Source organism: Magnolia sinica, chromosome 4 (genome assembly GCF_029962835.1).
Source record: "Magnolia sinica isolate HGM2019 chromosome 4, MsV1, whole genome shotgun sequence".
NCBI classification, from domain to species: Eukaryota; Viridiplantae; Streptophyta; class Magnoliopsida; order Magnoliales; family Magnoliaceae; genus Magnolia; species Magnolia sinica.
In genome coordinates, this window is record NC_080576.1 from 75664595 (window position 1) to 75690535 (window position 25941).

General features: G+C 40.7%; 1 protein-coding gene across 1 annotated transcript in view; it reads left to right on the forward strand.

Annotated features, from left to right (window-relative positions):
• LOC131243234 (uncharacterized) overlaps nt 1-24305 on the forward strand; it is a 49197-nt gene extending 24892 nt beyond the window's left edge. The window contains exons 4-12 of the mRNA XM_058242430.1: nt 278-348; nt 549-711; nt 2825-3418; nt 7958-8338; nt 8914-8989; nt 9086-9149; nt 9763-9898; nt 23779-23892; nt 23982-24305. Coding sequence (XP_058098413.1) covers nt 278-348; nt 549-711; nt 2825-3418; nt 7958-8338; nt 8914-8989; nt 9086-9149; nt 9763-9898; nt 23779-23892; nt 23982-24047 — 1665 coding nt within the window. The 3' untranslated portion in view covers nt 24048-24305. The remainder of the gene's footprint in view (nt 1-277; nt 349-548; nt 712-2824; nt 3419-7957; nt 8339-8913; nt 8990-9085; nt 9150-9762; nt 9899-23778; nt 23893-23981) is intronic.
• The last annotated feature ends 1636 nt before the right edge of the window (nt 24306-25941 follow it).

Consider the following 25941-nt stretch of genomic DNA (forward strand, 5'->3'; position numbering starts at 1 on the left):
GGTCCCAAAGTTCTTTTTCCTGTCTGTAGGAGTTCCAGAGCTATGGCATCACTTGGAGTATGGTTCATGCATATGATGGCCTTCCAAATCGAAGATCCTAATCACCATATGGATGCATATTTCTACATGTTTGTGAATCATGTCCTTAAGGAAAATGCTTTCATGATGTTTATTCCATTTGAACTTAGAATTGCTTCGTGTACTTCTTAACAAATGAAAAATTGCTGTACGTCTGTTGCTTCAAGTCTCTTATGTCTGTATATTTTACTTGTTACAGGTCAAGTTTTCGTCTATTAGCTGGACTCATGATAATAAAGGTTTCTTTTATTCTCGTTATCCGGCTCCGAAGTAAGTGATACTTCTCTGTCAGCATCATCGTGATCATGGCCTTGTCCCCGCTATTAGGGTTGGCTTTGTGAATCTTGTTTGCCACTAATCTTCTGGATTAGCTCCAACTAAATGACATGGAATGATGTCTTTGAATATCAATGCATTCATTCGTGCAATATTATGTTCATGATGGGTAATTCTGTTCTGGCCTTGTATAGGGAAGGGGAACAATTGGATGCCGGTACAGAGACCAACATTAACGTTAATCATGAGGTCTATTATCATTTCTTGGGTACAGATCAATCACAAGATATTTTGTGCTGGAAGGATCCAGAGCACCCAAAATGGTCATTTTCAGCTGAAGTCACTGAGGACGGAAAGGTAACATGCTCTCTGCTCATCTTTTTATTATTATTATTATTATTTTAATTTTTTAAATTGAAAACATCGAATGTGATGCATTTGGTGTGTGTGTGTGTGTGTGTGTGTGTGTGTATAAGGAAATGCTCACCTGCGCACCAGTTCGCATGGAACTGGTGCGAACATTTTTGAGAACCCATCATACGTGATGTGGATCCAAAATCTGAACCATTCATGTGAAGCAGCACCTCGTGAAACCCCCCGGGCCCAAGTTTTACTTTGATCTAAAACTTTGATGGGCCATGAAAAATGAAAACATTTTCCTCCCTTGATTTGCATTTCTCTTTGCTACGGCCCACCAGAATTTTAGATTAGGGTGAAAATTTGTCACATGGGGTTTCATGGGATTCCGCATCACATGGACCGTTCAGATTAGACACCCATGACACGTGTGCAATGGTGCGCACATGCGTAGGTGAGCATGCCCCTCTCTCTCTCTCTCTCTCTCTCTCTCTCTATATATATATATATATATATATATAGAGGCATGCTCACCTACGCGCGTGCGCACCTTTGCACATGTGTCATGGGTGTCGAATCCGAACGATCCATAAGATGCGGAATCCTATGAAACCTTAGGGGGTGAATTTTCACCCTGATCTACGATTCTGGCGGACCATAGCAAGGAGAAATTCAAATCAAGGGAAGAAACTGTTTGCATTTTTCATGGCCCACCGAAGTTTTGGTTCAAAGTAAAAATTTGCACCAAGGGGTTTCAAGAGGTTCTGCTTCATGTGGACCATTCAGATTTTCGAGACTAATCGGATATGATGAGTTCTCAAAAAAGTTTAAATAAAGGCCTGAAGAACATAGGAGAATATATATTGTGTGTGTGTGTGTGTGTGTGTGTGTGTGTGTGTGTGTGTGTGTGTGTATATTTATTTATGTGTGTAAAGATTGTATCTGTCCTTGCAAGGTATTCTCCAGAAACATTAGTGGAATAGTGGCGGCAATATCTTTAGGTCCCACAGCCACTCAGTTACCTTTTGCCAAAAGCACTAACATACCATTGCTGCTTCCTAATCTGAAGATCACAAAAGGTCTGTCTCCACTGAAGGACACATGGTTTCAAACAGGAGGATGGCTTCTTATAGTTCAAATTGTTTTGTAGAAAGTACGAAACTCTCATTGTACATCACCTCTAAGCTTCTAACCATCCTCATTTGTTTCAGTCGTTATTGACAAATGTACAATATGAATAGGTTGCCTAGTTTTAATTCAACATAACTAGAGTTGGGTGGATGAAATGGAGATGTGCCTTTAGAGCTTTGTGTCATCACTGCATGCATATGATATAAGGGAAATTTTATAAGACAATTATTCGACTGGCTAGGCTATACGGGACATCGTTTGGCAGAACATATGGGCCATGACATGGCATATGATGAAAACCGTCTTTTTTTATTCTCTCTTATGCTTTGTCCTTTTTTTAGAGTTTCAAGTCTTGTATATATTGAGGATGGAATTGTTCCACATTGGTTGGATTGTTGTAGAAAAACAAAGAACTAAAGCCTAGCTCCAGTCCTTGACCAATGAATCATCAAGCTTTGCTCGTATGAGCATGAGGTTTGAATATAATGCTCTGAAGTGATGAGTCATAGAATTCAAGTATTGAAATGAATGGTGCTCTAGTTTGACATATTGATGCCTGTTATCCTTTTGCGCATATGGTCTAAATGTCAGACACAATGTCTGATTAGTCTGACATGTGTCAACTATCAATCCGGATTTCAAAGGGAGATTCCATATAATGCTGGTTTTCGACGGTATAGAGCAGGCTAATTTCTTCTTTCGTTGCACCTGATTGGATATCAGATGAATGCTTCTAGCCATGCATATTTGAGCATTTTCCTACCATTACAATAGCTCACATTGTAGAACTCGACATTTCAAATAGAAATAAGTCAGTGCTTTATGACTTGTCATTACTCATCAAAGTTACCAGTTATACATTTTTGTATCATAAATAAGTGCATCACATTACATCTTCATCTTATTTTCTGTAGTATAGACTGAAAGATTTGTGTAAAGTTTTTCTGGCTAAGTAGCTGACTTATTTTATTCGAACCTGCAGTATCTTCTTTTATCTATTGGGGAAGGTTGTGATCCAGTCAACAAACTTTACTACTGCGACTTGTCTGCACTTCCTGAAGGGCTTGGAGGTTTAAGGGAGAGAGATGATATGCTCCCCTTTGTTAAGCTTGTTGATAATTTCGATGCACTTTATGAAGCAGTATCAAATGATGGCTGCCAATTCACCTTCCGAACAAATAAAGATGCTCCGAGGTATAAGTTGGTCCGGGTAGACCTCAGGGAGCCAAGTGTATGGACTGATGTGCTCCAAGAAGGTGAAAAGGACGTGCTCGAATCGGCAAAAGCCGTGAATGGTAACCAACTTTTAGTGAGCTATTTGAGTGATTGCAAGTATGTTCTGCAGATAAGGGACTTGGAAACAGGTCTATTGCAACATCCCATACCACTAGACATAGGTACCATTTACGGGATTTCTGGAAAGCGTAAAGACCATGAGGTTTTTATTAGCTTCACTAGCTTCCTTACTCCCGGCATTATTTATAGGTGCAACTTAGCAACTGAGGTTCCAGAAATGAAGATATTCCGTGAGATTGTTATATCTGGATTTGATCGCACAGAGTTCCAGGTTAATCAGGTAAGCTTATTACAAAAAATAGGTTTTGTGCTGCAAACCTAAAGGCTTTCTTACTGTTATGGTATCTGTCTTGCAGATATACTCTTCTCCCAATGAGCCGAATAAAACTTTTGTGGAGGAATGCTACTTGCAGAATGCATCTGCAAGCATGCTACACGCATTATTGTGGCACATTGTGAGAGATGTGGTCCTTTCATCAGATGGTGCCCTCAGTGAATGTGCCCTAGACCAAAAAAAGGCTGGTTTTCTTATCAGGTGGGCCACATATGTACATTGGATGTGGACCATTGGTTATCCTTTCTTTAACCATACAGTTTTCATACAATTGTGGACCACCTGATTAATGCAATTGCCTTTTTTTTTTTTGTTTTGTTTTTCTCGTTTGGCTACATTAACTGTGGTGCCCGGCTGATGGATGGCTTGGATCTTCTATGCTTTTACACATTTGCCTGTCTGGGCACTTGTTTTGTTGTCCACTGATGCATGTTCACATGTATTCCTGAAAGTTCTGTGGAGTTGTGGAAATATTAATAAACCCAAGGGGCCCTTCTGATGCCACCCCAAAATTATTCCAAATGAATTCCTGTATAAAGTCTCCTCACCAGAGATGGCTAACCACAACTCAAGAAGGAAAATGTGGTCAGAGGGCCTCTAAAGAGGATTACAGGAAGACCTAAAAGGACTTGGGATCGAGGTGGTAAGGAGGGATACAAATGCTTGTTAACATATTGAGGATAGGGCCTTCGAATGGATGGCGAAACAGGAACCTTAAAGCTGATCCCAAATAACTGGGAGAAGGCTCTGGTGGTGATGGTGTCGCTGAATAAAAAGTCGCCTATAATGATTTTCTTTTTCGGCACTTGGATGCCAACATAAGCAAAAATCATTTGCTAAAAAGTGAGGAGTTTTGGGTCAAAAGTCCATTTCTCAGCGAAAGAAGCCAAAGTTGTTTTCTCACTCCCAAAAACCTTCTATGGAGCATCCCCTCCTCTCCTTCCCCATCCCTCTCAAACATTCCCTAACCTCCCATCTATACCTATCAACCCTCCTTACTCCTCCAAACCCTAATCCCTCACAAAAGCCCCCCTCCCACTCCCAAGTGTCTTGTCTCATCTAGTAAAGATGGGACTTATTTGAGAACTGTTTGCTTATTTGAACTTTGGAGTCCAGTCATAGTTTCATTCATAAAACAGCCTTCAAGGATTTTTTTTTTTTTTTTTTTTTTTTAATTTTTTTTTTTGTTTTTCCTTTTCATACTTCGTCTTCTGGATTGTCAGTAATCTACAAGACCATATCTCATAGATCTGGTACAACTGTATATACTTGTCATCTTGGTTTTTAGGATGTGTATAAATACTATGATTCTCATCTTAATGAAACATAACAATGCAAATCTCCAAAATGTTGTCCCTAATTCTAACATGGTATCAAAGCTACGTTTCTGATATACATGCTTATTCAACCACCACCTCCCTCTTCTGATGCTACTGAGATGAAGAACCCACTGTTCTCATAGGCATCCAGCTGCCCATCTGCAACCCAGCACGTCCATCTCCAAATTTGGGCGTTAGGTCTGAATCTAAGAGATCTAGGGTTGCCCTCTTCTCCATTTGCACCCGCCGCAGTCCATGCATGAATAGATCACGCACTGCAAACATAGCACAACCACCACCATTCGCCGCTCACCACCTCAGATCAGAGTAACCACTGCCATAGCCATCACCATCTTCAGATCTGAGAGCATCATCGCTCGTCGCAGGCCCCATCTCCATAGAAACCCTAGATCAGATCCAACGTAGACATTCAAGAACTAGTGCGCTGAACTCGTTGCTGACCTCTGCAACATCAGTGATCTATCAGATGCCATGTCTATTCGAGCACTCTTAACAGGGAGGGGTGTTGTACATCGTCTCTGACTGTTGTTGCTGCCATCTTCCTTGCTTCGGTATGCTCGCCAATTGTCCAAACTCACCACCGTTCGCAAACCTCCATTCAACTTGAACCACATCCAACATGCGATCTGCTTGGCGAGCTCAGACCGGAACCATATCCGGCATCCTCATCTACCTCTTCACCACAAGGTCTGTAGCACACCACAGCTCGCCAATATTTCCGGCATCACCATCCCTACAAGCACCACCATCACTGCCTACACGTAGCAGATCCTCATATCGACCAATATGCCAGCCTGTTTCCAATTGCATCTTGCCCTCCCCTTACCGTGCATTGCAGAACATGCTTCCTCCCTTCATCTTCTCCAAATCTGGCCAGTGAATTGGTCATCACTTGGTAAACCCACCACAACTGCACAATATACAACATCTATCTAAACTAGTGTTTCAAGTAATGCTCGTAATGTAGCCGTAATGCCACATCGTACTAAATAGTGCAAATCCCTTGTAGCGTACACTATAGGGGTCGTAGCCTACGCTACAATTATGTAGCGTGTAGCGTACACTATAGGGGTTGTAGTGCATGCTACAACTACATAGCGTGTAGCGTACACTACAATTTATTTTTTAAACTATTTTATTTATTTATTATTTTTTTTTTTTACGTTTTCTTTGTATCTAATGTTGAGAAATGCGAGACTTGTATTGTACTTGATACTTTTAACCTATGGGATTTTTATTTATTTTTTGTACTTAGTGGTTCCAATAAGACATTATTAATTAAAGTGGTTTGCTTAGAAAGTTGTTGATGTGGTAATTATTTGATTTGATTTGTATATGTGGATTGGCTTTTGATAAATGATAATTAATAACTTGTTTTGCATTAAAAAAAAACTTGTTTGAACATGCTTACGCTACACACTATAGGGGGCTGAGCACTACACAACACACTACCGCTATTAAAACACTGATCTGAACCCAAACCTGATCTTCCACCTCTGTTTTCGATCGGTTTTTTCTATAATTGGTCCATTCATCAAGAGAACTCACTGGATCTAGATCTGAACAAGAACCAGATCCAATCAACCCATTCCTAGCTGCTGTTGTCACCACATCATCATCTTCATCATCGGAACCCCATTGCTATCCACATGGAACTCCATCAGAGCTATAGATTCTTCACCACCATTCCTGTTGTACCTGGGAACCCATTTGCAGCATTCTCCGCCCAGTGCCTGTATAGAAAGTAAGAAGAAAGAGCGTTTGAGCTCCAGCTTTGCTTCTTGTTTCAAGTTTTGGTTTGGTGTTCTGCAAGTGCACCAAATTCTGTGGACGTTCAATTCCATCTCTCTCGCAGGCTTCTAATTAGAACTAATTCCATGACCAATTTGCTGTTGGAACATTCTAGAGCCATCAGAAGTGCCCATGATTCATATCTCATCCACAAAAAGTCTCGTTGCCTTCGGAAGACCAACACTTCAAACCTGAGCCACTAAGGGCGTGTTTGGGCGTTGGGATTGGAAGGGATTCGGTGGGATGGGATTCAAATAACATAATTACCCTGTTGCCATGGGATAAGAATAATTCCATGCTTTGTTGGTAATCCGGTGGTACATTGAATGGATATACTAACCATCATTCGAAGTTATTGAGAATAACACACGTGTTATATCTAGACCGTTCATTTGTTTTGTAACCTCATTTTATGGCATGGGCCTAAAAATGAGATAGATCCAAAACTTATATAGCCCCATTGAAGTTTTCAACGGTAAGTATTCAATCCCCATTGCTTTCTATGGTGGGGTCCACTTGAGCTTTAGATTAACCTGATTTTTGGCCCATGCTCTAAAATAATCTCAAAAAATGGGTGGACGGTGTGGATCTAACCTACACATCATAGTGGGACCTACACAACTTGCTAACATGGAGTGAAATTTGCATGGGACCCAATGTAATTCCATCGACAGCTTTTCCATCCTCCCCAAACATGGAGTGGAATTGGCACGGGACCAAATGCAATTCCATCCCACGTAATCCCTTCTAATCCCAGTGCCCAAACACGCCCTAAAAGTGCTGCTGGATTCTTTGCCCGCTATTGGAAGTGCCAGTGGTTTACATCCCAGAAGTTATCGAAAATCATGTCATTCCAAAGATGTTTTCTCCTATCGCTGCTATCAATCACCCGATGTTTGCTGTCACCATAATGTGCTTGCAGCTAGCCACTCATGTACTCATTGCTGCTCAAGTTTCGTTGTCGTGGAAGTTTTTATTTGTAAATAGATGTTATCCATGCCTTTTAAACTCAAGCTAGTCCTTTGAGCAAGCTTGAGTTTGAGGGGGGAGTAGATTAGTGTCTGCAAGACCATGTCTAGTAGATATGGTCAGCTCTATACAAAGCTGTACATGCCTGTCATCTCAGTTCTTAGGATGTGTATGATGCAATGATTCTTACATTAATGAAAGATAACAATTCTCCAAAATGCAGTCTGTAATTCTAACATGAATCAATGGTGATATTCTTAATATCAAATCAAAATACGATAGAAAAGCTAAAAGCCAGAAAACGACTAGAATATGAATTTAGTTCTGAAATCACACTACCACCTATGATTGATTATCTCTTCTCCTTGTTGGATGTGGTTCTCAGGTTTTCGCACCTAGTAAGGACGGTACCAAGATACCGATGTTCATCATGTGTAAGAAGAATATTGTTTTGGATGGATCACATCCATCTTTATTATATGGTTATGGAGGCTTTAACATTAGTATAACACCATCATTCAGTGTGAGCCGAATTGTTCTCACGAGACACTTAGGTGTGGTCTTCTCCACTGCAAATATCCGTGGTGGTGGAGAGTACGGAGAGGAGTGGCACAAAGCTGGTTCACTTTCAAAGAAGCAGAATTGCTTTGATGACTTCATTGCTGCTGCTGAATATCTTGTTTCTGCTGGTTATACCCAGCCTCAGAAGCTGTGCATAGAAGGTGGAAGCAATGGTGGTCTTCTAGTTGCAGCTTGTGTAAATCAGGTAGGGAGCTAGGGGCTATCAACATGTTATTGTTTCTGGTTTCTTGTGTTTTCCTGCAGGCCTTGTTGTACTCGTGGCTACTTGCAAGAGTAAGATTTCAATCCTTACTCTTACTCCATGAGCAGCAGTGTGTATGGTAGATTTAGGCTGTTCATCAGGTGAGCTTCCACTGAATATGTGCCATAGCAGGAAAATCAAGCTGGTCTGATAATCACGTAAGCCACACATCTAGGTTGACTGCAGATCTGTTGTCACTTCTTGTCAGCTGATATATATGTATATATAAATTTTTTTTTTTTCATACATGTTGCCTGCCCAACGACTGGACCAGCATGATTTGCGGCCATAGGCAGTCTGGGGCTCACCTGATGAATGAGCCACATCTTTCAATGTGATACATTGGCAATTGTGTGGAAATTATGAATCAAAGTTCTACTCTGGCGAGTAGCCATCACATTCTCATTTTTGTTGAATAAGTTGAAATTTCTTGTTGGTAAATTAGTGGCTACTTTTCAGTGTATTCTCATATCGAAATCACGTTTTAAGTAAACAAATTAGACATTTTCTGGTTACAGCGGCCCGACCTTTTTGGCTGTGCTCTCGCGCACGTTGGTGTTATGGACATGCTCCGTTTCCATAAGTTCACCATAGGTGAGGTTTCTTTAAACACTACTAGGTAGCTCAATTCTTGCACGTTGTCCATTTTGCTTATACTTTCTGATGCATGTATCTGGCTTCTATTCTTAGGCCATGCATGGACTTCTGATTACGGTTGTTCAGACAAGGAAGAAGAATTCCAATGGCTTATCAAGTGAGAAAATTAACTTGTTCTTTTTATCCCTTTCTGTTATCTAAATTTATTTTTGTGGATTACCATTTGGGGCCTATTTGCTGTAAACTCTTTGATGGCCTCATGATTTTCATTTTTGAGCTTATTAAGGCATTTGTTGGCATTTTTACTGATTTTAGAGTCTTGTATTCCATGTTATGGTGGGACTCCTTATGGCTGGAGTTTGGTATATTCACAAAGACCATGCCTGTCGTTGTTTAGAGAGAGAGGGAGGGAGGGACAAGTATACATGCTGAGACTGTTAATCTGTTCTCTTTTGTCAAACGCCACACGCTCACCCTGCTAATCTGTTTCCCTTTTTTCAAACACGCACGCACACGCTGACACTGTTCGTCTGTTCCCTTTTATCAATATGATGACACACACAAACTGACACTGTTTATCTGTTCCCCTTTTTCAATATGATTCACATGCACACACACACACACACTGTTGATCTGTTCTCTTTTTCCAATATGATGAATATTTTTGCGATTTAGTGTTATTTCGTCCAGATCCTGCTGTTGGTATGTTCACATTTAAAATTTGACTTTTAGTTCATGATGTTGCTAAGCGTTAATATTTTCCTTCTCAGATACTCTCCACTTCATAATGTGAAAAGACCATGGGAACATTTTGGTGGTCAGACATGCCAATACCCCCCTATCATGCTATTGACAGCTGATCATGATGATCGGGTGGTGCCCTTACACTCATTGAAGCTATTGGCTGTGAGTTCCTACTCGTTATTTTAAATAGGATTATAGGCTTGTGTTCCACTTTCTTTATTGTGGCATCACTGTAACAGTTATTTTACCCACAAGTTGAGTAAAAGTTTGCTATTTTATCTGTAGTTGTCATGTTCTACACATCAAACTTCGCACACAGAAATGTATTCTAACATGTGAAATGGATTGATTTGCTGATATCACTATCTTCTCATTATCACATGGTTTTAGATGATTTGATGATCAAGATTGGAAATATGGTCTCCATCTTCTTACCTTCTATTAACTATAGTTATCCATCCCTAAACATTTAGTTGCTTCCAAAACCAGTTGCTATGTAGAAGTATGGTTGCCATAAGTCATTGCTTATAGACTTGTAACCTTTTTTTTTTTCAACACACTCACTCAAACTCCACACACACCCATGCACTCACACCACAGTAGGATTTCACTGCAATGAGTACTCGAACCCATGGCCTCGCGTTGAAACTCTTGTGAGTCTACCATTGAGGCATGAGTAAGGACCTGGTTTTATAGCCTTGTAATCCTTGTTTTGAGTAAACCGTAGGTGGATGCTATTGTTGTGATTGTACTCATAATTTGCAAATCTGGACCCAGCTTGGGACTCTTTCAGTCATCAGGTCAGGTCGCTTGACCAGTCGGGTCAATTTATTATTTCTTGTTTTATTTTTGAAATAAAATAAATACATATTAGTATATATATATTTTTTCTTATTGTTCTTCATCATCTTCTTCTTTAGTAAAAAAGTTAGAAAAATAACATTCACCTCTTTTTATTCTTAAAAGAAATCAAGAAAAATATTATAAAAGGAAAAAAAAGGAAAAAACTAGACCTACACTCTTCTTCAGGTGGGAGAAACCGTTCGGCGGTTGGGGTTGGAGAAACTCATTCTTTTTCTGTGACAAGTAGGTGGGGCTATGGCGATGGGTGAAACCGTTTTTTTCTACTAATCTTCTTCTCCTCTCTTCCTTGTCATTGTTGTCACCACTGCCACTAGAATCATCATGTCAGTGTTATCATCATCGTTGTACAATTACAGACAGAGAGAGAGAGAGAGAGAGAGAGAGAGAGAGAGAGAGAGAGAGTTTATATTAATTTAATAAGAGTTGAAAGGACCAAATTACCGTTAAGTAACAAAGAGAAAAATCCCCATGAAGCCTTAAACTAAAAACCTCCTACTCTTAACACAAACATCATGAAGAAGAAGAGGGCTAGGTGGGCCATACAACTATACGGCCCACATCAGTATGTGTCAATGCTCCCCCTCAAGTTGAAATAGAGATGTTGTTAATACAAGCTTGGAACATATGCGCGTAGACTAATTGTGATAAGGGCTTTGGTGAATATGTCAGCAAGTTGATTCTGAGACAGGATATATAGTGTAGATATTTCGCAAATGGAGACTTCGCAGATAAAGTGACAATCAACCTTACTATGTTTAGTTCTTTTATGATAAATTGGTTTGCAATGTGGGATGCTGCCTGATAATCATAGAAACAATTGCATATATAGATTCATTGCAAACCCCATTTTCTGCAATTGTTTGAAGTTTTGGTGATTTTATCAATATTATCGCGATAATATTGTTATCATTGTAGTGACGATACCTAGGGGTGTACACGAACCGAGCTAGCTCGGTCAACTCGCTTGACTCAGCTCAAAAAAGTTTGATTCGGCTCGGTTCGAAGCTGAGTTCACTCCGAGCCGAGCTGGTTTTTAGAGCTCAAAACTGAGTTCGAGCCGAGTTCGAGCTGGCTCGAGCTCGACTTGACTCGGTTCGATATATAGCTCGAACTCGACTCGACTTGGATTGACTCGATCAGAGTGGGAAAGAACTCCCACAGTTGAAATATCTTGGGGCCATTAAGGGACCAGTTGAGCTTTCGATATGCCTCAATAATTTGTCCTATGACCTTAAATGAGCTGAAAAAACAGATGGACGGAGTGGATTTCTCATAAACATCGAGGTGGCCCCACGTATGGTCGGGGTAAGTGTGGTAAAGTGAGGGCAATTTTGTCAATACAAAAATACAAGCTATTTCCTTGCATCCGCCTGTTGATGTTGAATTCGACCTTGTTTCCTTGTTGAAGTCGACCTTGTTTCCTTGCATCTTCCTGTAGATGTGCCACATTCGGTCCATGTTCGAATGGTGGCAGTAGAAAAGCGGGTCGTAACTTGACGAGGACAAGTTGCCCATGTCCCGGTATGGTGCCTTTGCTATCCGCACAAATGAGTGCCCCGCGTTATGGATCGACTCAATCATCCTCATCGTCTTTCCAATGGAAGCCTCCTCGTCGGCCCTGACCGAATCACCATGGAACAGCTTTGGCAGCGACAGAGACTCCCTGAATGTCGTGTTCATCTCAATACAAAAATACAGGCGGCCATATAAAAAAAAATCCATTTCATAGAGAGAGAGAGAGAGAGAGAGAGAGAGAGAGAGAGAGAGAGAGAGTAGGGAGGTGCATGCACGTTTGTACCTTGACTCTCACCGTCTGTCTATTCTCATCGTAGAAGACGAACGACGATTTGAGCTAGTCATTATCGAAAGCTCGAAAGCTTGAGCTCGAACTTGGCTCGAACTGGTCCGATCTGCTGACCAAGTTGAGTCAAGCTGGAGGTGATGGCTCGGTCACTGAGCCGAGCCGAGTTCGAGCTGGGTGTGCTTGCCAACCGAGCCGAGTCGAGCTGAGGCCAACTCGACTCGGTTCGACTCGATGTGCATCCCTTGCGATACCAAAACACTAGGTTCTCCTCTCTTCCAACCGTCGACAATATCTTAATGATTTTGTTGTTGATGTCAAAAATGGGGAGAAATCGGCGATATTGTTGAGATCTACTGCTGTCTCCTAATCACCGAATGTCACAGGAACAGAGAGGTGTGTAAATGCCCTGAAAATTTGGAAAAAAAAAAAGAAGGAAAAAGCTTGGATATTCGATTTTTTTTTTTTTAATTTTTTTTTTCTTTTTTAGATTTGTGTGACAAAATCAATGAGCCTGAAAAGACTCTACTATGTCATCAGGGAGTGTAGGTTGCTTGAAACACCAACACTTGGAAATTGTACATGTGGCATATATATTAACTTGTAATAAAGCGATACATTGTGGAACCTACCGTTACTAAGTCACAATCCCAAATTAGATTGTTTGAATAATCCAAACCTCTGATTCGTGGACACTTCCTTGTCAAAAATTAAAATAAAATAAAAACGTTTAAATATTTTCGAAAGTTAAAATTAGATGGTTGATGGATAGATAGGTGGGATGGATGGGATGGTTGGATGGATGGATGGATGGATGGATGGGATGGTTGGATGGATGTTTTCATGATTGGATGGATGGATGTTTTCATGATTGGATGGATGGGATTGATGGATGGTTGGGTGGATGGATAAATGGGATGGATGGATGGCTGTTTGGATTGGATGGTTGGATGTATGGATGGATGGTTTGGTGGTCGGATGGATGGATGGAAGTTTAGGTGATTGGATGGGATGGATGGTTGGATCATCATGCATGTGTATTGTGTTTATATACTTATGCATAGATGTATAATATATGAATGATTGTCTTCTTGTTAATTGGTTTAATGAGATTTACGTTATTGTTGTATTACTGGTGTGCTGATTTCTTGCAACAATACATGCTTTTATGCCCCATTAAATGGAAACTTATTATGTATGCATTCTTTTTGCATTTTTTTAAATTAATAAATATGCAAATATATGTATTTTAACATCTCTTGAAGTTTCATTGAAAAATTCCACCATTTCCCCCATGTTTCCCCAATGCTTCCCCGCATTTCCAACAATCGACGATATTATCGGTGATATCAATACTTGTTTCCATATCCTCGGCCGATGAAACTCGTAGCAATACCGATACTTTGAATACTATTTCCTGTAATAGTTTTTTCATCTACCATTAATTCAGAAGTAGTATGAACCATTGCTCTATATTCTGCTTCAACATTTTATCAGGCCACAAAGCTTTGCTTCTGACTCTTCAACGTGACTAGATTTCTTGCCACAGACTTACAATACCTGGTAGGAGACCGCTCATTTGCCAAAGAACCTCCCCTATTGGCATCAGAGTACCCTATAGCATGAAGATGAATGTTCCTTGAATTGGTGCCCTTTTAAGATATTGCAAAATTTGAACAATTGCATCCATGTGTACTACCCTCAGAGAGCTCATAAATTGGTTGTATACACTCACAACTTAAGATATGTCTAGTCAAGTAATAGTTAAATAGATGAGTTTCCCAACCAATCTTTTATACCTCTGTAGGTTTTCAAATACATCTCTTTGATCACCAATAAGTTTGTTATTCGGATTTATTGGTGTATCCACAAGATTAGTACCAAGAAGGTCAATCTCTATGAATAAATCTAGAACATATTTTCGTTGAGACAGATTAATTTCTTCCTTTGATTTAGTAACTGCTATACCTAGAAAGTATCAAAGATGAATTTGTTAAGACGGATTCATTTGTGTATCCACTGGATTAGTACCAAGAAGACTAATCTCTATGAGTAAATCCAGAATTTATCTTCGTTGAGACCGATTAATTTCTTCCTTTGATCAAGTAACTTCTATACCTAGAAAGTATCGAAGGTGAAAAAGTACCTTTGCAGATGTTTCTTCAGCTCCTCGATTCTCATTATCATCACTTCCTATGACAATAATATCATCAACACATACCACCTACACAATAAGGCATTAGGTGCATCTTCGTATAAGGACGAAATGATCGACATGATTTCGAACAAAGCTATAGTTTAGTAAAAGTTTACTGAATTTGTCAAACCATGCACATGGTAACTGTTTCAACGTATAGATTACCTTTCTTAATTTACTGATCTTGTCTAACTCTCCCTGAGCAACGAATCTAGGTGGTTGCTCCGCGTAAACCTTATTTAAGAGATCACCATGTAGAAAAGCATTTTTAACATCTGGTTGGAAGAGAGATCAGCCATGATTAACAACCGTGGAAAGAATAACACGAATAAAATTCAACTTTGCAACAAGAGAAGGTTTTAGTATAATCAACACTAATTGTCTAAGTATATTTCCTTAGCAACTAAGTGAGCGGCCTTTAAATGGCCAATCAACACGTTTTCCAGCATGTAGACTGCTGAGCTCCCAAGTGTTATTTTGATAAAGAGCAGCCATTTCCTCTTCCATTGCCTACTTCAATCCCCTATTTAACAAGGGGTTATGACTTGGGAATAGATTGAGATGACAAGGATATGGAAAATCTACAAACAGTGGGATACATGCATGTGACAGACACATATTTGGAGATCGGATGATCAGTACACACATGCTTACCTTTCTTTAAGGCAATAGGAACATCAAATCTATCTGGAGAAGCCATTGGATCACAAGGGGCTTGGAAAAGAAAATATGGTGGATGGCACATCATGAATAGTTGCATTGTTTGTTGGTTTTTGTCGTGACTAGACTTTCAGTTGAGGTGTAGTGGGAACAAATGAGGCAACTGGCACAGAGGTACGAGATTGGATTATGTCTTCTTCAACTGCAACAGGCATAGGCGTAACATTCATATGAAGTAATAAAGCACAAGTTACTTCTAGTAGGTGACAGTTTTTCCATTCCACCACACTGTTTTGTTGTGGGGTGTGCACACACAATGTGCAATATACCTATTAAAAAAAAAAAAAACAAACTCAATGAAACAAAAATACTTTTCGAGTTAAATTGGTTTTGTGCTTCCATGGGAAAAGTCTTAAAAATAGAGAATAATTCGGATATCTCTTTCATTACATAAATTCAAGTCATTCGTGAAAAATTATCAACAAATGTAACAAAATACTTATGCCCTGTCCTCCTAGGAATTTTAACTAGTCTCCAAACATCTGAATGGTTTAAAGAAAAGGTAATTGAACTATGTTTTTATGCATGTGTTAGGAAGGCAATACAATGATATTTACTCAACTCACATACTTTTCACTCTAAATATTCAAGGATGGATGATTTAAATGGCAATGCTATTGATAAACGGAGAGGTTCTTTAGTATTGCCGCTCCAACAACTTCATAGTCAACATAGTACATCCCATCGTATTCATGTCCTCCACCGATCTTCTTCTTTATTTTTTTATCATGAAAAACACAATGTGAATGATAAAAAGTCACGGAGCAGTTAAGAGATTTGGTGAGCTTGCTAACGGATAGAAGACTTGAAGGAAATCTAGGGACAATGGACATAAAACAATGAATGGAAGAAGTTAGATGAACAATACCCATATCATATACTTTGGACTGGGTATCATCTCTGCCAAGATGACAGATGAGCCCATTAATATTGTTTCAAGGGATGAAAAAGAACTAGACTTACCTTTTATATGTTAGATGCTCTAAAGTCAATAACCTATTGAGCAGATGATGCAAGGACATGTGATGACCTAACCCTAGATGCATGTATAATCAGGTTAAAGAATGTTTAAATAAATAACCAATTAACTAACCCTTTCCAATCAAATGGATTAGGTAAATCTCAACACAAAGATGAGGTTATTCTGTCAAGATCATGCCCCTTAGCATAAGATCATGTAAACAGTAAAAAAGGAGGACCTAGGGATATGAGGATATTCTAGATCTAGCATAAGTCAGTCCACTGTCAAGTTTGGATCTGATTCTACTGACTAACCATCCATCTTTTCCGTTCAAACTAGAAAGGAGATATCTAGAGAGGAACGAAAGGGGTGAAGAATGAAGGGTTCGAGATGAAAAAAGTACATGTTCTTTTGTCGTCAAAAGAAAAGGAGGAGGATTCTTACATTTTCCTGCACCTCGAAGATCTAGAAAGAAGGAAACCTGAAATCGAGGTGGAATCCTCAACACCCAAGGGCCAATCCTGAAACCCTAATATCTTGAATAAAGAGGAAGGAAAAAATACGAATTTCTATTTATTCTATAATAATTAAAATAGGGTTTCTCATAACGTATATATGAGCTATGTAAAAAGTAAAAATGCACTAAAGCCCCCGAAAATAAGAAAAATAACAAACGATGATAAAAATAAATAAAGTGCAATAAAGCCCCTGAAACAAGAAAAAAAAATAAAAACGTCTAAAACTAAAACACCCATGTGGTAGGGTGTGAAATCCAACCCATGGATCTATGGTCAGGGTGCGGTCACGTTGCTCCTGCACTCGTAGCTCGTCAAAAAATGGGTCCGATGGACCTAACGTCCATCCACATCAACTCCTCCGCTCTGGTATTTTGTCGGCGATGCCTCCTCCTCTGGTACACTCTAAAGGGCGCACCACTGATGTCCGCATCAATTCTCCTCGGGTAGGAAGAATTTACCACTGGCAAAAGTGAACTCCTGTATCTCTCGAGCAAATCGGGGTTAATGTGCTACAACTGTCTCTGTGATCCAAGAGTTATCTGTAATGGGCCTGTTCCTTCATTTGACTAAGAATTTCTAGAAACCCACAAAGCAAGTGGAAACCGCCTCGGAGTCCAAAATTTCCTCTATCTCATCTTTTCTCGGTGCAGGTGGAAGAGAAGGTAAGATAGGTACAAGAAGATCAAGATGTGGCTAAGGTCCATATATAGGGGGTCCGAGAAGAAACAGAGAAACCAGTGGATAGAGGTAATGACTCTTGAAAGGGAACTAAATCTTCCACATTAAATGCGGAACTGATGCCCATGGTAGCAGGGATATCAACAACATAAGCATTAGAGCCTAACCTTTTTACAATTTTATGTGGGCCTATGAGTTGCTCAAATCCTGTAACTTTAATACTCATGGACCGTAGTGTCATGATACGACGGCTAAGCGCACTAGCAGCCTTATTCTCTTTTTCGACCTTGTGCTTAAGCACAAATGTGTACTCTTAAAGAAATTGTGCCCACTTGGCATGCCTAGGGCTCAACTTCTTTTGAGAGCTCAAATATTTCAAGGCCTCATGATCAGAGAACAGGACGAATTCTTGCGGTAATAAGTAATGCCGCCAATGGCGCAATGATTGCACAACCGCATAGAACTCTTTGTCATAAGTGGAGTAGCGTTGTTTAGCCTTGTTCAGCTTCTCATTGAAAAAGGCCACAGGATGTCCCTCTTGGCTTAACACTCTGCCTATGGCAATTCCTGACGTGTCACACGCTACCTCAAAGGTTTTGGCAAAGTCAAGTAGACGCATGACTGACGCTTTCGTCATTCTCTTTAATTTTCGAAAAAGCCCGTGCTGTGACTTTAGTCCATTGAAACTCCCATTTTCGTATGCAATTTGTGATGGTAGCCATAATCGAGTTAAATCCATTGATGAACCGCCGATAAAATGTAGCTAGGCCGTGAAAGCTTCGCACGTCGTGTATGGTACGCGGCTCAGGCCAATTGACAATGACCTTGACTTTCTCAAGGTCTACAGACATACCCTCTGACGATACAACGAACTCCAAGAAGATAACATGGGAGGTCAAGAAGGAACACTTTTTGAGGTTCGCATAGAGCTTTTTTGTGCGCAAGGTGTTGCAGACCTACCTCAAGTGCTGGCTAGAGGACGTACTATAGATGAGGATATCATCGAAGTACACAACTAAAAACTTGCCTATAAAGGGTTGCAGCACCTGGGTCATCACCCTCATAAACGTACTCGGGGCATTGGTTAACCTGAATAGCATAACCAGCCACTCGTACAACCTGTCCTTCGTCTTGAAGGTAGTTTTCCATTCATCTCCCAGGCGAACATGAATTTGGTGATAACCACTCTTGAGGTCAATTTTCGAAAAGATAGTAGAGGTGGCCATCATGTCAAGCATGTCATCAAGCCTCGGGATGGGAAACCGATACTTGACAGCGATCTTGTTTATGACTCTACTATCAACACACATGCATTACGTGCTGTCTTTCTTGGGCGTAAGAAGCGCGGGCACGACGCATGGACTCAGACTCTCATGAATGAATCCATTTTTAAGCAATTCATCCACTTGCCTCTTCAACTGGGCATGCTCGGTGGGGTTCATTTGGTGAGGGAGGTTTGGTAGGGTCGCCTCTGGGACGAGATCTATCGCATGCTGAATGTCTCGCATCGGTGGAAGCTCGTCTGGAAGGTCCTCAGGAAAGAAATCTCGAAACTCCTCTAGGACCGGACGAACCTCGTAGGGTATCCCCATATTAACCTCAGGTGTACTCTCCCTAGCCAGTAGACCATACACCAAAGTCCCCGCCTTGGTCTCTCTCTCAAACTCCTTGGCATTTATGATGTGGAGAGACTTCGACTGAGGTGCCCTTTGACTCTTAGGACCGCTTGGGGACGCAACATCTTTCGCTCCTATTGACGATTTGGGAGGGAGCAGGTTCAAGACAAGTTTCTTTCCTTCATGCTTAAATACACAATTATTCGTACACCTGAATATTGTGACATCTTTATCATAGAGTCATGGCCTTCCCAATATGATATTGCCAACGTTCATCATGACTACATCACATCACAACTTGTCCTTGTATGGTCCAAACTCAATCGGAACAAGGCATCACTAGGGCACAGGGAGGGATGTCGCATCTACCCAAGAAGCTCTGTATGAGTTGGGGTGAGGGACTGGCTTCAACCCCAGGCGACTCAAAGTAACTGGGGAAACTACATTCTCACAGCTCCCGCTGTCTATAATCACTTTGTAGCTCTTTTCTCTGCACTTGACGTAAGCGTGGAAAATGGTGGTTCTGTGCCAATCTTCACTTTCCTTTATTTGGGTCAAGGCGCACCTTACCATTGCAAGTGGGATAGTCTCCACAATATCATCCTCGACATTACTAGATGGGCGAAGGGAGAGGATAATGATCTCTTCATCATCCTGGTCACCATCAAGTTTATCTGCCACTTCTTCTGTGGGGTGCGGAAACAAAGGCAATGCGCCCACCCTTATTTGAACACTAGGTAACGATGTGACCCATGCCACCATAGCGGTAGTACTGCCTTGGCATTGTTGACCTAGTACTTGATCCAGCCATATTATTACTTTGATTTCTGTTGACTGGCTGGGTACCAGGTTGAGCTCTGGGTTAAATTCCGACCTAAGGTCTCGCTCCCTGCGGAGCTACTCTAGGCATAGTAGGTTGAAAATCAATCCTCCTCACATTGGATTGGCGCACACAGTGCTCCAGTTCCTGCACCACCTGGTAAGCATGTTCCAGACTGGTGACCATGTGAAGCATGAGCTCCTGTTGAAGCTCAGGCTTGAGGCTCATACGGAAACGGGAGAGAACCACAGCAGGGTCCTCATCCACATCGCACCTTATCATATATTCATCGAACTTGGCGATGTATTCCGTCACCGTCATGGATCCTTGGCGCAAAATGTGTCATTGATCCAACAACCTCTGCCTCTAAGAAAGGGGAACATACTTCTCTCGCAACAACTCTTTCATCTCAATTCAAAAGAGAACTGACCCATCTCCAGATCACTCACGGCGACACTCCACATTTCCCCAAATAGTTTTGCTTGGCCCACCAATTTCATCTTGGCGAACCCGACTCGTCGTGGGTCTGGTAGACTGTACCACTCAAAGAAGTGGTCCATGTCTGCTAACCAGTTGAAAAAAAAAAAAACTTTGGTGTCCAATCTCCCATCAAAACTGGGGTGGTCAACCTTGATGCCCTTCATGACCCTATAAGCAGGGTCCTCGTGCTCATGATATCTCCGGAGGTGTTGACGACGCACCCCATCATGCCCTCCCATTGGGCGGGAAGAACAGGATCATGATTGTGTGTAGGTGGTAATGGATATACCCCATCGTATCTATTGGGCCTGGCCTGCGCCCAAACCATCCCTAAGCGGATCAGGACTCATAACTTGAGACTGATCGACAACCCCGATGTCGGGGGTTGCTTGGGCTCCACCTATAGTGGCGGTTGGAATATCGGCCTCTCTCCTCTCCCCTGCCCGGGATTCGGGGCAGAGTGCCTGAAATCTAAACAATTTTTAAAATTTGGATAAAGGGTTTCTATAAAAAAATTTCACCACAAAGACAGACTGATAATAGACTGACCTATGCTAAAACCTGGATCCGATACCAAATTTGATGCTGGGACATTTAATGACCTAACCCTAGATGCATGTATAATTAGGTTAAAGAATGTTCAAATAAATACACCAATTAACTAACCCTTTCCAGTCAAATGGATTAGGTAAATATCAACACAAAGATGAGATTATTCCGTCAAGATCATGCCCCTTAGCATAAGATCACGTAAACAGTAAAAAAAGAGGACCTAGGGATATGGGGATATTCCAGATCTAGCATAAGTTAGTCCACGGTCAAGTTTGGATCTGATTCTACTGACTAACCATCTATCTTTTTTGTTCAAACTAAAAAGGAGATATCCGGAGATGAACAAAATGGGTGAAAAATGAAGGGTTCGAGGTGAAGAAAGTACATGTCCTTTTGTCGTCAAAAGAAAAGGAGGATGATTCTTACATTTTCCTGCACCTCGAAGATCTAGAAAGATTGAAACCTGAAATCGGGGTGGAATCCTCAACACCCAAGGGCCAATCCTGAAACCCTAATAACTTGAATAAAGATGAAGAAAAAATACGAATTTCTATTCATTCAATAATAATCAAAATAGGGCTTCTCACAACGTATATATAAGCTATGTAAAAAGTAAAAGTGCACTAAAGCCTTCGAAAATAAGAAAAATAACAAAAAGACGAAAAAAATAAAGAAAGTGCAATAAAGCCCCTGAAGCAAGAAAAAGAACAAAAACGTCTAAAACTAAAACACCCGTGTGATAGGGTGTGAAATCCGTCCCACGGATCTATGGTCAGGGTGCGGTCACGCCGCTCCTACACTTGTAGTGCGTCAGAAAATGGGTCTGATGAACTCAACGTCCATCCACATAAACTCCTCCTCTCCGGTACTCTGTCAGCGACGCTTCCTCCTCTGGTACAATCTAAGGGGTGCACCATTGATGTCCGCATTAGCAGAACACTTGGATCCTAAACAATCCATACTTAACATCACGAGTATAGCTTTACTCAACAACTGTGGCAACACAATTCTCCATCGTGGCCGTTGTGTTCACTTCATTCTTTTCCCAGTGCCTTCTAGACTTACATTCCACAAAGAAATCCATTGTAACCTGCTAAACACAAATAATCTGTCCAAGGTTCACATACAATTGATTTTTAAAAAAAGGTCTCTAATGATTTCTTTCTATTCATTACTAGGGCTCACTAATGACTTGATTCCATAAGATTAGATCGGATTGGCTTTCCAAGGCACACTTATCCAATAGACGATTTTCATTCTTGTAATGACACCATCCTGCATATCTTTTCAGTGATGCCAACATATTGTACTTGGTCCTCATTCCTCATTACCTCCACTGGCACTCTACAATATGCTTTCTTCCCATCAATAAAAACCACGTGTTGATTCTTTTTCTCATCTCTATACTTCTTCATCTCTTGCGTAGGCAAGAAAGTAGCTTCCTTTGATGATCTGTCTTTTCTAAAGCCAAATTGTTTTTGTGATATCCTTATTTCATGTGTTAATCTTTGTTCCACCACCCTATGTCAGTTTCATATTGTGATTCTTAAGTTTGTTCCCTTGATCACTGGCGCAACTTCTTATGTCTCCTTTAATTTTGTAAATTAGTATTATAGTGCTTCTCTTCTTCACCAGTCATCTGGATTTTCTTTTGTAAAATTTTGTTCAAAGACAACCAAACTAAGCGAATTTTATCCAGTACCTTAGAATCTTGTCTATGTATATATTTGTCCCTACAGCCTTTCCTTCTGCCATCTTTATCAGGGCTGCCTTTACTTCTCCTGTCCAAGTTCTTTGTTGTAAACATGCACTCACAACCCCCGGTCCAAGGCCTCCTAGTGTGTTTATTCCCATTAGATCCAGGTCTGAGGTCTCCTAGTGTGTGTTTCTTCCCTTTAGACGTGTCAAGTGTCTTGTGTCAACTCTTTTCATAAAACCAAAAATTTGTGTCCACCCATCTCTAGCCTTGCTTCAAGATTCCACTTGATTTCTCTTACTTTCTCTAAATAACACGGGCCTTACCCCTCGTAATTTCGACCATCATATTCTTGAGCAACTTTTACTCTTGCCGACCCATTGCTATCATGTAATGCTCAGCCTCCCCTTTGCTGTCTTGTAATGCTCACATCCATGACCACTAGCCTATGATGGTTGGTCAGGGTTTCACCTGGTAGAACTTCACCGTCCTTGCATGTTGACCATTCCCATCCTACTAAGTAGGAACTTATATAGGGTGGCAGAGTAGGATCACTGTAGTTTATTTTATTTTTTATTTTGAAAAATGTAGTACACTGTAGATTCCCCAAGCATTTATCTTTACAAAAAATCATCCTGAAAGTGGCAGGATTCAAGACTGAATAGTTGGCAAAAATGGTATTTAGCTCAGCATGTATTCATTTGATATGTCAGTCTGTAAAGACTAAAATTGTGATAAAAAAAGAAATGAAAACAAGAATAAAATAATAGAAAAAAAGTGAACTAAATAAAAGACAAGAAACAACAACAATATTCCAGTAGTGGTCTGCAACAAATCATCGTACCTAACATGGGTCCAGCAGGACTGACCGTCGCCAAACCTGTGGATGATTGAGGTTGCCTCTAGTAAACTATACTTGGTGGATCCAATTACTTTGTGGTCAACCCAACAAACCTTTTTTATTTTATCAATTGCATGTCGTGCATTACAAGGTGGTATTTGTCGATTTTGCCATTCACAGCTGTTTTAGAATCTATTTATTACATTGTGTCACCCACTTACTGATGTTGTTTCTGAGACTCCTCTCTCATGGTTTTCAAACTCTGCTGTTTATCCCTTCTTTTTTCCTTTTCTTTCAGACAATGCAATATGTTCTCTGCACTAGCTTGGAGAGCAGCCCACAGACCAACCCGATTGTTGCGCGCATTGATCGCAATGCTGGGCATGGAGCTGGTCGTCCTACTCAGAAATTGGTACATGTGTCTCTCTCCTGTCCTGAGTAATTGTCCGATGAGCAGCTTGTGGTTGTCTAACATATGGATTCATGCCATTTCTGTTGCAGATTGATGAAGCCGCAGATCGGTACAGTTTCATGGCTAAAATGTTGGGGATTTCTTGGATGAACTAAATTCTCCCATGTTGAACGTCGAAGGAGAAAAAGGAAACAATAAGGTGAAAAGCACATCAGACCGCCATATACATATATAGCTGGGTTTGGACCCAAGTTTCTCAAGTCATAATAACTTCAAACCCATTTATTACTTTTGGTTGTTTTTCTCTCGCTCTTAAAACCCTTGTCTTGCTTTGGGACTCTCCCTCCCCCTACAACATTTGTAAAGCTTACCGTACATCAGTTTGTGTGGAGCGCGATGATGTTTTCATTGAATCAATCTGTTAACATGTGAGGTCCTCATTTATGTTTTCATTGAATCAATCCATTTACATGTGAGGTCCGAGGTCCTCATTTTCGGATGAAGATAGTGTTCTGCTCTTGCAAGGATGGACTCAGTCCAGGCAGTGGTTCTCTGGGGCCTATTATGATGTATGTGTTTTAGCTACACCATCCATGCATTTTGACAGATCGTTTTATGGTATGAGCCCGAAAAGGAGGCAGATCCAAGACTCAAGTGGACCACACCACAGGAAGCAGTTGTGATAATGACGTTCACTGTTGAAAACTTTCCTAAGGGCTACGGTGATGTTTATTTGCCATCCAACCTGTTCATAAGGTCACATAGACCTGGATGAAGGGAAAACACAAATATCAGCTTGATCAAAACCTGTGGCCCCAAGAAGTTTTAATGGTGGTGTTTGATCCCCACTGTGTGGTGCACTTAAGCCTTGGATCTTCTGCATCTTTGGGCACATACCCCAAAATAATCTGGCAAAATGGTTGGCCGGCATGGATAAAACACATACTACATCATAATGGGCCTCATAGATCCCCTGCCTGGAGCGAGTCCTTCCAGCCAGAGGCAGAGCGCAATCCTCGCCCCCTACTCTCTTTCATTCCAAGAATTTATCCAATAGAAACAACTTACCCCAGACAAAATCTGGAAGAATTCAATGTAAAGGATGAAATTGATGGGGCTTCCCACATGGGATTGGATGACGCTGGGCCTCACAAGCTGCGTTGTATATTAATCTTATTCTACAAACGTCGTACATGAATTGGCCTCATTTAAAAATGAGAGTAGATTAGGTGTGGCCAGGCCCGGCCTGGCCTAACCCAACACGGTGCAGCCCTGACCATAGAGCCTACCTTGATGTATGTGTCCGTTTGTTTTTCCAATTATTTCAGGGCATGAAACCAAAAATGAAGCAGATCCAAATTTCAGGTGGACCACACTACAGGAAACAGCAGTGACTGACCATTAAAAACTTCTCGTGGTCTACAAAAGTCTAGGATCAAGCTGATATTTGTTTTTTTCCCTTCATCTAGGTCTGTGTGAACTTATCAACAGATTCGATTGCAAATAAACATAATGATGGGCCCTAGGAAATTTTTAATAGTGGTGTGGGGGTTCAATCACCACTGTTTCCTGTGGTGTGAGCTACCTGAGATTTGAATCTGATTCAAGCTCAATTCCTAAAATGAGCTGGAAAAACGGATGGACAGCGTGGATATACTACACATACATCAAGGTGGGCCCAATGGTGAGGGCCGTACCGTGTTGGGTGAGGCTGGGGACGGGCCTTATCCGCTCCCTTGAAAAATGGGGAGATTTGATACTCAAGTTTGCCCATGACGTATGACACGCAGGCATTAAATTGTGAGACCTAATTTTTCTAATTTAGAGGGTGAAAACCACGATAATTTCTTCATCTTGAACTCCGATTAATTGACACTTGTTTGATGAAATACAGCCACTGTATGCTTCATTTTTATTTTTTTATAGCTGTCCAATAAATGAGTATAAATGTGATGGTTAGATTACCAAATGAAAAAAAATAAAATGTTCATGGTAAATTAATGTTCCTACTTATCATTTGAACGGTTTAATTGTATTAGATGTCTGAAA